The following is a 13,529-nucleotide window of genomic DNA, read 5'->3' as shown; positions in this document are numbered from 1 at the left end:
GTTAGCCATGATTCGCATTGATCATTTTGGCTATATGTGACCTGGAAAGATCCAAGTACCTTTTAGAAGCTTGCGTGGTTTTTCGTACCGCACAGCTAGGAATATTAACATGTTTTCAGATGTTAACAGAGAATTGCTATCTTAGAAAGGTTGTACCATCATAGCCAATTAATACTTTGGCTAGGTTATACCTCTAAGAGTTTTCTTTGGCGGATCAATTATAAATTTAAAAGATATAACATGATGTAATAAAATACATAATTAAAAACCAAAGATAACTTTCATTAAACATGAAAACAAATACAAGTGCCCTAAACGGGACTTAGAAAAGACAACCTGCCCGCGCAGGGGCTTACAGAAAGGAAAATAAGTCCACGCAGGGACTTTGATACAGAAATTAAACAAATGTCCTCACAGGGACACGATTACAAACAACCAAGAAAATAAACAATCCCCTACTTCTTCTTCCCTTTGATAAGGTCTGCAAGGCCCTTCATGAAGCTACCATACTTTTCCTTGGCCTTTCTAGCTTTGTGCTCAACCTTATCTAACCTCTCTAGGATTTCCTGAGTTTGTTGCTGCTGTAGTGGTGGAGGAGGTTGCTGGTACGGCGGGTACTGATAACCCTGCACCGGGTATCCAGTTGGATGAACCGGAGGGTAAGAAGAATAGTAAAGGTGATGATACTGCGCAGCTGTAAGGTACGGGTCTTGAGTTCCATAGTCCGCTGGGTACCCCGATGGGTTCTCGAAATGATTGTACCCGGAAGAACCTGGGTACGTCGGGATTGGGTTATCAAAACCCATAGGCGGCTGTGATGGTGCATATGAAGCTGGCGGAGGTTTAATGTCCGGCGCCGCGTTCGAGGGCCCACCCATCTAGGGGTCCTCCGGAATAGGGGGATAAGAACTCGAACCCTGGGGAGAACTGAATCAAGGTCCTCCCCGCACGGACATACGTGCGTTCCTCCTTCGCCTCGGAGGCTCGGGAGGTGGCTGCTGAGGTGGCTCTTCTACAGGGAGTGGTGGTGGTGAAACAGCTTGGAGTTGGGGTTCAACCAAAGGTGGTTGGGCTGGAGAGCTATGGTATGAAGGAGTAAAATACCAATCATAGGTGCCCATCCTCTCCTGGAAAGAATCGGGCCCACGGTAAGGGGATCCTTGAAACGGAGACCCACTAGATATGCTGATTGGGTAGCCTAGGGTTCCGGTTTGCATCTCCGGGTCGGGGTCGTCATCCATTTCCATTTCCTGAGAAAAATGGTCCTCAGGGCCCAATGGGTTGTAGCCAAGCAAGTCGTTAACATCATCGTTCGGGTTGAATTGTCCCGGGGAGTAGAGGGAATCAGAATGGTGAAACGAATGGGAAGGCAAAGAGCGGTGCGATTGGTAAGACTCGTGAGAATGATGAGATTATTGAAAGTGGTGTCAGTGTTGGGGCTCATCTAGAACTAGCGGCCCAAAAGACGGGTGGAAAGAAGGCGAAGAGCTTAGCGAGACAAAATGTCTTGCCGGCTCAAAAGGTTGACCCCACAGATCGTGAGAGTCAGAGGTAGAAAAGGACGCCGATGGAGTGCGTCTATGAGATGGTCCTGCTGTCGACGATCCCCCACGCATGGGACCTTTGCCTCTTCCCCTTACTCTTGGAGGCATGTTGATGATCTTCCTGTTAAAACAAGAAAACAAACCAAAATAAAATAAAATAAAATAACAGCAAAGGAAAGATTAAAGATACATCCTAGGTCATTTGCCTAGACTCGAGAGTCTAAGGATTGTGCTTATTGTGTCATTGAGATTAAACACAAAATGTTAGTGTTTAATTCACTCAATGTTGGCTCTGATACCAACCTGTCACACCCCGATATTTCCACAGATTACCGGTGGGCCCGGCGGGGAGTATCGTGACGTAGTTGATATCATCATTGTCAACACACACAATAATATAGCACAGCGGAAGGCTGGGTAATTAACTATTACAAACCATACTGTCTGAATGTCAAGTGTACGAATGTTACAGACGGGAATGTAATAAGATCCACAGGCGGATCAAAATGTACAAAGAAACAAAAACTACAGACTTCAGGTACCTTATGGATTTGCAAGATCCTCTATGACACCCTATAGCTCAAGCCTATTTCGGGAAGTACCTGTCAATCAATCTTTAAGAAAATACGTCAGTTTACACTGGTAAATACAATTTAACTGACTCATTTTGAAAGCATTTTAGAAAATTGGTTTAGGTGCACATGGCACAAATCATTTATAACTTGGGACAATTTTTAATAAAATCTTGTATACAGTTTTACATGTTTGTCATACATGTGGGGCCGGTTTGTAAGCCGGACATGATTAACTGACTCACCACTTATAGAACCCACAAAGGAGTTATCCCCAACTTGTGGGTAATTTAATATTTAGCATTTGCATCTGTCGGGTGCATGCCTGCACCCCGTGCATAGGTCGTGGCCATTAATAACTTAAATGAGCCGAGGATATCCAGGACACGGTCGTTAACCCCCAAATGTTTATGTTACCAAACAATACAGATTAAACGGGTTATGCGGATTTATTAAATCACAATCCAACAAAATAATCCCATACCCGACCAAACGGTATTAATTTTATACCGTATCCCAAGCCCGTATAGGGAAAATAAGTTAAAAGTATTTACCTGGTGATAGCAGTAAAATTCCTAAGGTTCTTGAAAGGCACTTTTTACCGGAAGCTATTTAATATGTATAGAAGGTTTAATTAGCCTATTAGGATGCTAACGGGTCTTTAATTAAGTCAAGGACTTAGACCGGCTAGCTAGAAGGAAACCTTACGGTTCTAAACGCTAGATTAAGCGGAGACCGAGATAGAATGTGATTTAGACCCGACAAGCTTGGATACTTGTATAATATGGGTAAACTATAGACATTCTGGAAAATGAGAATTAAATGATAAGGTTAAGCCCGTTTCGGCTATTTTACGTAAACTAGTCACGTAGACCGATCCGAACGCGTAAAAGCGTAACGGGTAACCAAATAAATTATATACAGGTCTTAATCATTATTATGCTCAAAGTATGTTAATATATCAGTAATATATTAACATATATGCCCAAAAAGTGATTTAAACCAAAATAAGTCCCATAAGGGCATTTTGGTAATTTTAATGCCCATAAAAGAGCTTAATTATAAAACTGAGTTCCAGGTCTGATTAAATTAGTAAAAACATGTATTTTTATAAGTTATATCAGTAGGGTACTATATATGTGAGAAATATGTCTTTTATAACCAACTATGCGCTGTAGGGCATTTTGGTAATTTCACATAATCTTTTAAAAGTCAAAACAGGATTCTGAGTTTAAAAACTTTGGCTTACTATATAATTACATAAATTAGCTTAAAACATCATTAGGTAATGAGTTTTATATGCCAAATATAGTTTTGACCCATACTAGATGCTAAAAATGCTTAAAAGTCGATTTAAAGGGTATTCGAATAAAACAGGAAATCTGAGTTTTTGATCAGTTTATAAGGTTCAAAATATTCTATTTCATATAAAATCAGTAGCAAGAAGTTTGGCATTAAAAAGTTATGTAAAACTCATTTTATGCATGAAAAGGGTAAAACCGACAATTACCGAAATCAAGCTATAATCCTATGTTATGCTCAACCTAAAAATAATTAAAAATCTTCAAAAATCCCAAAATATTATTTAGCATCAGTAAGTAAAAAGTTTGGTGTCAAAAATCGGGTTTAGATGGGCTTTATGCTAATTACGCCTTTTAAATAATAAAAAGCTCCTTAATTACGCTATTGAGCATAACTCCTATTCTAGACCTCAAATTGATGTCAAATTTTCAGGACATGTCTAAATATCAGTAGCAAAGGTATTAGTCAATTCACATTGCTAAAAATCTCAGTTTTATGCAAAAAGGGCGTTTAAGGCATTATTAAGCATAATTACGATCAAGTGCATATAATTCAAACCACTAGGCACCATGCAATATAACTCCAGGGGGTTATACTACTAAGTAATGTGGTCCTAATAGAAGCTTAAAACATAGAAGAATTAAGCTTGAACGGGTTAGAACTGAAAGTCAAAGCAAAAGTCAAGCTTTTGCGACTTTCGGTTATAAACTGACCTTAGACTATTAATTGTCGGGTCAGGACTGATAAAACATGTTTAAATATTAATTACCAAGTTATTAGAATGCAAGAATATAATTTAGAACCTTTGGTTTATCAGTTTTAATCACATTTGCAATTTCTGTCCAGTTTGACTTTTTGTCAAGCTACTTTGACCCGACAATTAATTGGTCAAACGAGATAATTAGGAGATGCCCTTTTAAGGGTTAATCACCCATACTAATGTGGTCTTATAACTACTTTCAATTTGATCAGTAGTTAAACCACGTGAGATTAAAATGAAAGTCAAACTTAAATTACGTCGAATTTGACTTTTAGGAAATTAAGCTAACTACAAAGACTAATCAGGTAATTAGAGGCTTACTACAGGTCCAAGCAATCTTTTCTACACTTGATAGTCTTCTCCAAGTCCTTGCAAAGCTCCAGGTGATGTTGATTAGCAAAAGTTGCAAGTGAAGTATGAGAGCTCAATTCAAAAGTCCTATATATACTTGTTCACAAACTCTTGGATCAATCCCAGCTGTTATGGAAGGCCCTAGGATCACCCCAGGTGTCCTAGTGGTTTGTATATACCGTCCAATGATCCATGGTTTCAAAAACTAAGAGTTAAAGTCGGTTTATCAGCTTAACATACATATGTCCATAATTCAGCCCAGCGACGAGCTTACGAACCGTAAGGGTAAGCTCTTGCGATCTGTATCCTTTGCTTTACGGACTGTAAGTCCAAGTGTTTGCGGTCCGTAACCGAACCTGATTTGCATCGCCCAGTTACCTCTTTACGCACCGTAAGCCTAGGGCCATACGGTCCGTAACCGATGACCAGAGGACAAAAATTCTCAAACTTTCATACACTTCACCATGCATTTCAATTGTCCAAAACTTGAACCATAACTCAGTGTAATAGTCCAAATAATCAGTTCTACTTTGCTAGAATATGATGCCATGCATTTGTGTCTTCCTTGGATTCTTTAGAAATGGCCATAATGAAGTATTGTCGGCTTTTGTCATGTGAGAACTTATCTCATGAAAATTGAATGTATTATCCCAAATTCGGTCGCATTCTTGGATTCATTAACAACTATGTATGAGGGTGCATTTTTATATTTTGCAAAGCTTTAGGAATATCAAAAGGTCACTCAGAGGTAGCATTAACATGTTGACACGTTTAATCCCAGTAGCTTTATAATCTCCCGATTATATTTATAAACGGCTCGTTATATTCAATCAATCACTTGATTAAGAATATATTATCCGCTTATTGTCATTCAGAGGCTCATGTTTGGCATGTTGACACTTTAAGTCCTTCACGAAATTTCCACGTGTTTAAAGTTCAGGACACGTGTCTATATATAATTTGGACACGTTTTTACGTGGTGTCACATCCTCACCCCCTTAAAAGAAATCTTGACCCCGAGATTTACTGGAATAAGTGAGGGTACTTTTGTCTCATAGTGGACTCAACTTCCCACGTATACTCGGGACCTCTGCGAGCATCCCATTTGACCTTTACTATAGGTGCATGCTTTCTTCGGATCCTTTTGACTTGTCGATCCTTGATCGATATAGGTCTCTCAACGAATCTCAAACTTTCATCAACTTGTACATCTTTATGAGACATAGCCAGTGATTCGTCGGCTAGACATTTCTTGAGATTACAAACGTGGAACACGTTATGAATTCCACTCAGCTCCTCTGGCAAGTTTAGCTTATAACCTACACTGCCGACACATTCGATAATCTCGAATAGTCCGATATATCTGTGACAACCCGCACAATTACAGGTACTGTACAAATTAATTAACCCTAATATTGTGCTTAATGACTGTGCTTAATTACATCTGACACTTTAAACTGCTTACTGATTCATGTTACATACATACATGTGCATCTTTTACAAGTAGTCACTCCATTTATTTCATACAGACTCTTAGTGACAAACCTGATGCGCAAAGCACAGTTAGCACAGTGAGCGGATAACTCAGACACGTGCTGACAATGCCAGCACATAGACAGACACTATTTTTAGGCCAGTATGGGCCAGAGATAAAGCACTACACCAGTATGGAGTGTAGGGAAGTGAGGACCACAAGACTGTGTCATTAGGTGATAGATATAGTGCCGGGAAGTGCCTAAAACACACTTTAAATACAGAATTCTGCTTTCTTTTATAAAATCCAGCATTTTATTATACCAGTAGAATACACAAATATGGCAGAGTGGTCCTGTATACTTTCCTAAGTGCCAGGAATGATTTCGTTGCAAAAAGATGCATAAAAGACACTATACGGTACACTTTAACACTTTAACGAAACGATACTTAACCGAATAACTGGACATTCCCCGGGGCACCAAATTATTGTTAACGACATTGTTTTACTATTTTTGGCTAGTCATGGTACCCGTTTGCCATAACACCCATTAAAAAGCTTTTCACTACACATACAAGTCCATACTTACAATTTAACTACTTAGTTACCATTTAGTCACAATTTTTACATCAAACCCCCCCCCTCCAAACCGAATTTTCGGTCCTAGGTGGACCCACCACATCTCCATTTTATACTTGTAAATTAGTTGATTAAAATAATAAGATTGTTTACTTGTGGGACTTGCTAAGATGTGTAAGTAATCTTATGGGAATTTGGTTCTTGGATTACAATCATTTCACCTAAGATCACACCCTATCCTCACCTTTCTCTCTCTCATTTTCGGCTCACCAAAACCAAACCCAACCCCTCTTCACCTCCTACTTGTTGATTGGTTGATTATTATATTAGATATGAGGCTTAACAAACTAAACAAAATATACATGATGGCCTATAAGAGGTAGGATGCATAGATATCCCGTCATTTCTTCAAAAACCACACTCCAACCTCACTCCCTTCATAACCGAACCCACCTCCATCACTTGCACACTCTCATCTTCTTCACTACAAGTCCCCTTTCCAAGCTTGAAGATCATTCGTAGAAGTTGCAAGTTGAAGGGCTCTCAAGAAAACTTTGTTCTAACCGTATCATCATCATTTCTTCATCATCCTTGCACTAAGATTTCTACCCTAGCCTTGTGCTAGTAGTAAGTCCCTTCACACCATTGTTTCATCTTGTTCTTTGTTATGATATAAAGTAGGATGAAAATATTCAAGTAACACAAGAAATGGAACACTAAAAAGATGAACATGAAACTTTTCATAAAAACCCTACATAAAAAGTTTGTATGAAGTTGAAATCTGGTTGGTTTAGGGTTGGTTAAAGCATGGCTGAGGTTTGAACATTAAATCATCGATAAACCGTGGTTAGGACCTTTGTTGATGCGTTTTTAGTAGCTTTTACGTTGTAAACAGCAAGCTGATTTGTATTTCCAGCCAACTTCAACAGGCTGTAACAGGACCGTTTTAAATTGAAAAACTGATTTTCTGAAGCCTAAAATATGCATTTTGGAATAACCAAACAAATGGCACTGGAATCGTAATTTTTCGAGGTCGTTTACTATTTTTAGGGGACTGTTTTCGGACAGCAGCTCAAGCTTGAAACCTGTGCAGAAAAAGTGTATCATATTCAAAGTCACAACTTGAAACCTGTGTAGAATCGACTCATGAAATTTTTACAGTAGTTGGTCACCGTAGTCAAGATGATCATCCAACTGGAATTTCGTCAATCGGACTTACGGTTAATTTTTAGTGAATTATTCCGTAAACTGCAATTAGAAAGTAACAAATCTGATTGCAGTCAGGTAAATAAATTTCTATGAAATATTGGTAACGAACTGGACTCCGATATTTTTACACAATAAAATTTGGATCGTATGAGCCATTCTGTAAAAATTTGGGAATTTTTGGAAGAGGTTAACTATTTTATAAAAATCCTTGAAAACAGTCCAGTTTTGAGTAATGAAGCTGAAATAAAGTAAGTAATGCTTTGTATGTCTATATGTCGGTTTGATTATTGAAAATGAACTACGGGAAATACGTAAAAGAAAATGATATGCTAATTTAGCATGGACACCTCTATTTACAAAGGAGACTATGGCGAAATTTTCCGAAAATCCGAACACTTAGTAAAATATTCGAGAAATATAGATACGAAATAGTTGCCTAACTATTTTCTAAAAACGATAGTTAAGTTAAAATAATTATTATTATTTTAACAAAATAATACCAAAGTAACGAAACTCAAAACACTAAACTCTAAGCCAAGGCACGGCCCGTTCGTCTAAAAGACATTAGTACGTTGTAGGTTGTCGTGTGGCGGACAGAGTTGAGATTCGAGTCAAGACGCACTACAGTGAGTTCATGACCCCCTTTTCTTTTACTGTTTTCCGTTTTATACTTCGGGGGTGGCATACATGTTTACAATTTATTTCAGACATTTTATACATGGTATTGTTAGCTTAAGGAGGGTTTTTATTACGCGATCAAGTGAGTGGTGGGCATGACACTTAAGGCCATTAATCCTCATCGTAGGACCACGGGACATGAGTGATAGATCTATTTGGGTGTAGCGAGCCCACACCCATGAGGCCGGGGGCCCATAGTGGTGACTATGTCTTCATACCGGAGACAAATTTGCTAGGTTTGGGTCTTCCTGCATCATTCACATATACTATTGGCTTTGCAACCCAATGGTGATCAGTTTTTCCTTATTGCTACATACCAGGGACTATTTTTACGTACAGACATATTAAACGGTTTATACACACAGACTTACACATGAACTCGCTCAACTTTTTGTTGACTTTTTAAACTACATGTATTTCAGGGAATTAATTTGGATCTGGCAAGTGTTGCATGTCAGACAAGCTACGTACTTAATAAGGATGTCATCCAGAGTTGTAGGGTTTGGGAAGTGTAACTCCTTCCTGGATGGGTTGCATGTCTCAAATCCTCGTGTTGTTGGTAGTCTTTTGTCGAGTCTTATGAACTCGTTTTAAACAAGTAATGTTTTGTAATGCATTTTGTGGTTGATGTTTTAAGACAAAATGTTATGCATTTTTAACTATTTTAATGGATGAACATCATATATTTTTATCATATAGCATTGTTGTGATTGTTGCTATGGTATTAAGAAGTCACACCAAATAAACCCACGCTTCCGCAAAAGCCAGGGTGTGACAGCTTGGTACCAGAGCCTCGATCATAGCGAACTAGGATTCCTTCTCGAGTCTAGACTATGATCACTAGGGCTCTCACGAAAATGTTTTCAAACGTTTTTACATTTTTCATACACTAAAAGTCCAGATCCAGGGCACAAACATTTTTACAAACAAAAGGGCACAAATACACTTTTCAAAATTTTTGTATCAGTCTTAGAGACTGAGGGAGGTTTCAGTCTTAGAGACTGAGGGATTCAATCTTAGAGATTGGGGAAGTTTAGCCTTAGAGGCTGAGGGAAATTCGAGTCTTAGAGACTGGGAGGTTGGTCTTAAAGGCCAGGGAGTTAGTCTGAGAGACTAGGGAATTCAGTTTTAGAGATTGGGAGGGATAGTCTGGGAAGACTAGGATACATACATGATTTCATTGTTATTTGTTTACATGCTTACCTGATTTGTGTGCATATGTTGTGGTTGTGTTACAGACACCATGGCATCATCTGGTAGTGGAGTATCCAACGCGAGCGACCCGATGGCCTTTACCTCTGATGACGAGATGGCCACCGACTCGGGAGTCTACACCTCAGACACCACGAGCACCGATGAAGACGATTTCCAGCCGTTTGCCCTACCGATCTTCGGAGACGACGTACCCTTAGCTGATGGCCCACCAGGAGAGGACCTACCCCTTGTTCTAATCCCTGCCTCTCTCCCCTTCGCTGCAGTTCCCTTTGAGGAACAACCTCTCGACGCGTTACCCGATGGCGACATCGACCTACTCATCGAGGGTCCCCTGGAGGGAGACCAGGATGGTAGGGCCCCGGTGGAGGACGGTGTTCCACCTGTTGATATCCCAGTTGTTGATCCCATTGTTCCCATGGTTGAACTTCCTAATATGGAGGTTCATTCTAATTCGTCCGCCTCTAGTTCTTTTGAGTCGATAGCTTCCTTTATCCCACCGTTGGGATTCGGTTACATTCCTCGTGTTGACGGTGATGAGGAGATGGAGTTGGAGCAGCCTGTTGAGGTTCCTGTTCTCCCAGATGATCAGATTCTTGTTATACCTGCTGATCATCAGCCCGCTCCAGTCGTTCCAGAGCCCATTCTTGCCCTTGACCCTGTTCCTGTCACTGATGCACCCGTCGTTGCACCACCAGCCGTTGAGATCCCAGATATAGCACCCATACCCGATCCGCTGATTATTTTTGATGACCTGGCACCGTTTGCTACCCACATTGACCCGAGATACGCTAACACCAGCAATGGGTGGATCGAGGAGGATGACTACCCTTCGTATGTAGTCCCAGTCACTCCGCCAACCGCACCTGTTACTGTACCACTCGATATACCGTTGTTTCCTCCACCCACATCCGATACCCATCGTACCGACCTTCCGATCACTTTCCTTCAGGACATACCTCTGCCCCAACCTGGGGAGGGATCGTCGAGTCAGCCTTTCGGCCACACACCATTTATGTCAGGGGATAGCCAGTTCTTGCCACAGATCCCTTATCCTGATTTTGTTCCACCCGTGTCATCTACTGCCCCTTCATGTCTCAGTCTCCCCATACCACTTCGCCGGTTGCATTTACCCCACACACTACACATCCAGCTTCAGCCCCGATGGGTGAGCCATTTCTATGGTCATCACCCCACATTATGCCAGTATCCGACCCTTATCATCCCTTCCATGTCGGATACTCTATAGAGGACATGCTCACATCACTGCAGTTACAGCAGGACGCCTTAGTCTCATGGGTTGTACGATACTTTCTTTTTGGGAACAAACGTTGTATTGTGGTTGTATTTATATGAAAGCCCAGTCACAGTATTCTCATTACATGTTTTGTTAAAATTATTGGTGTTGTGGTTATGACATGAGATGTTATGTGGATGATGAATGTTACTATATATACGTATGATTATTATACCTACTATGACCTGACCAATATGAAACATCCTCTAGAAAATGCCTCCACGACGCGAAGCACGCATGCCGACTACCCAGGCAGAACTGCAAGGAATCATCGCTGCCGCTATTGTGCAAATGCTGCTTCTCAAGGAGAAACAAGCGGAAACATTTCGAACAACAACAACAACCCTCCGAATGGTAATGATCAGTCATAGGAGACACATTACACTATATTTAGATGATTCTTGTGCGACTGCTAATAATTCCTATAAATGACATTGCTTGTACAGGGTGTACTTTCAAGCAATTCTTAGATTGCAAGCCGCAAAACTTTGATGGCACTGGAGGTGCCGTGGCTTTTACCCGTTGGACTGAAAAGACGGAGACGACAATAAGAATGAGCAAATGTGCACCGGGACAACAAGTTACATACATCACTGGGCTTTTTACTGATGGTGCCCTATCATGGTGGAATCTCCAAGTACAAACCCTAGGATAGGCTGCAGCGTACGCCATGACTTGGGCTGAATTGAAAGAACTGATGCGCAAGAAGTATTGCTCCAGGGCTGAGATCCAGAGATTGGAAACCGAATTTTGGAACTTAAGGATGGAAGGTCCAAAAATCGTTGAGTATGTTCAAAGGTTTCATGATCTGTCCCATGTGGTGCCGTACATGGTCACGCCTGAATTCAAGCGTATCGAACGTTTCATCTGGGGGGTTAGCACCTCAAATTATGAGCATGGTCACAACGTCAAAACCGGCAACCATTACTGAAGCCATCGACTTAAGCATCTCACTGACTGAAGAAGCCATCAGGCTAAACAAGTTTTCAAAGGATGATCAGAAAAAGAAGGAGACTCATGTGGAGTCGTCGGGAGAAAACAAACGCAAGTTTTCCAACTTCAAGTAAGGAACCAGCAGCAGTAGCAAGAAAAGTGAATCAAACACACCGACCAGGGCCAAGACTGGTCATGAAAACAGAGGAAAAGTTTACATGGGCACTCTGCCCATGTGTGGTACATGTCAGTTCCATCACCCCGGCCCGTGCCGACTCAGGAAATGAGAATCTTGCGGGAAGACGGGCCATTCGAAGGAGACGTGTTGGGTTGGATCAGGCCAAGGTGGTCAAAGGGGTTACAATAACAACAACCGTGGTAATGGAAACAGGCCGCAAGGGAATAACGGGGGAAACGGAAATCGTGGGAATGCCCCGAATCAAGCAGGTAACCGGGGAACAAACGGAAATCGAGGCGGGAATGGTAATGGGAATGGCCGAGGGTCAGGATGCTTCAACTGCGGGGACGTTGGGCACTTCAAAAGGGAATGCCCAAAGCTAAATCAAGCGCAAGGCCGAGTTTTTAACATTGGTGCGAGGGAAGCGCGCCAAGATCCGAATGTTGTCACTGGTACGTTCCCTATAAATCAACGTTATGCGTCTGTTCTTTTTGATACTGGTGCCGATTATAGTTTCGTGTCGTTAGAATTTAAGAGTATTCTTGGGTTAACTGCTAGTAAGTTAGACGTTCCGTACTCTAAGGGTCACAATGCCCTTGTCTGAAATGTCAGACAAAGACATTTCAGAGAAGGACATTTCAGACATTTTAGACAAGGGCATTGTGACCCTTAGACATTTTAGACAAGGGCATTGTGACCCTTTGACATTTCAGACAAAGACATTTCAGAGAAGGAATCCTAGTTCGCTATGATCGAGGCTCTGATACCAAGCTGTCACACCCTGGCTTTTGCGGAAGCGTGGGTTTATTTGGTGTGACTTCTTAATACCATAGCAACAATCACAATAATGCTATATGATAAAAATATATGATGTTCATCCATTAAAATAGTTAAAAATGCATAACATTTTGTCTTAAAACATCAACGCTATGCGTCTGTTCTTTTTGATACTGGTGCCGATTATAGTTTCGTGTCGTTAGAATTTAAGAGTATTCTTGGGTTAACTGCTAGTAAGTTAGACGTTCCGTACTCTAAGGGTCACAATGCCCTTGTCTGAAATGTCAGACAAAGACATTTCAGAGAAGGACATTTCAGACATTTCAGACAAGGGCATTGTGACCCTTAGACATTTTAGATAAGGGCATTGTGACCCTTTGACATTTCAGACAAAGACATTTCAGAGAAGGAATCCTAGTTCGCTATGATCGAGGCTCTGATACCAAGCTGTCACACCCTGGCTTTTGCGGAAGCGTGGGTTTATTTGGTGTGACTTCTTAATACCATAGCAACAATCACAACAATGCTATATGATAAAAATATATGATGTTCATCCATTAAAATAGTTAAAAATGCATAACATTTTGTCTTAAAACATCAACGCTATGCGTTTGTTCTTTTTTATACTGGTGCCGATTATAGTTTCGTGTCGTTAGAATTTAA

The 13,529-nt window shown here is 40.8% G+C and overlaps 1 protein-coding gene across 1 annotated transcript; it reads right to left on the bottom strand.

Annotated features, from left to right (window-relative positions):
• Positions 1 to 455: 455 nt before the first annotated feature.
• Positions 456 to 878, bottom strand: LOC110870303 (heterogeneous nuclear ribonucleoprotein U-like protein 1). Its single transcript, XM_022119490.1, has one exon. It carries the CDS (start codon positions 876 to 878, stop codon positions 456 to 458), a length of 423 nt encoding a protein of 140 aa, XP_021975182.1.
• Positions 879 to 13,529: the final 12,651 nt, after the last annotated feature.

Source organism: Helianthus annuus, chromosome 8 (assembly GCF_002127325.2).
Source record: "Helianthus annuus cultivar XRQ/B chromosome 8, HanXRQr2.0-SUNRISE, whole genome shotgun sequence".
Lineage (NCBI taxonomy): Eukaryota > Viridiplantae > Streptophyta > Magnoliopsida > Asterales > Asteraceae > Helianthus > Helianthus annuus.
The sequence above is the reverse complement of the archived record's forward strand: the minus strand, read 5'-3'. Positions and strand labels throughout refer to the sequence as shown.

Coding starts and splice junctions, on each gene's coding strand:
- LOC110870303 (XM_022119490.1), bottom strand. CDS start 878: ATGGGTGGGCCCTCGAACGCGGCGCCGGACATTAAACCTCCGCCAGCT.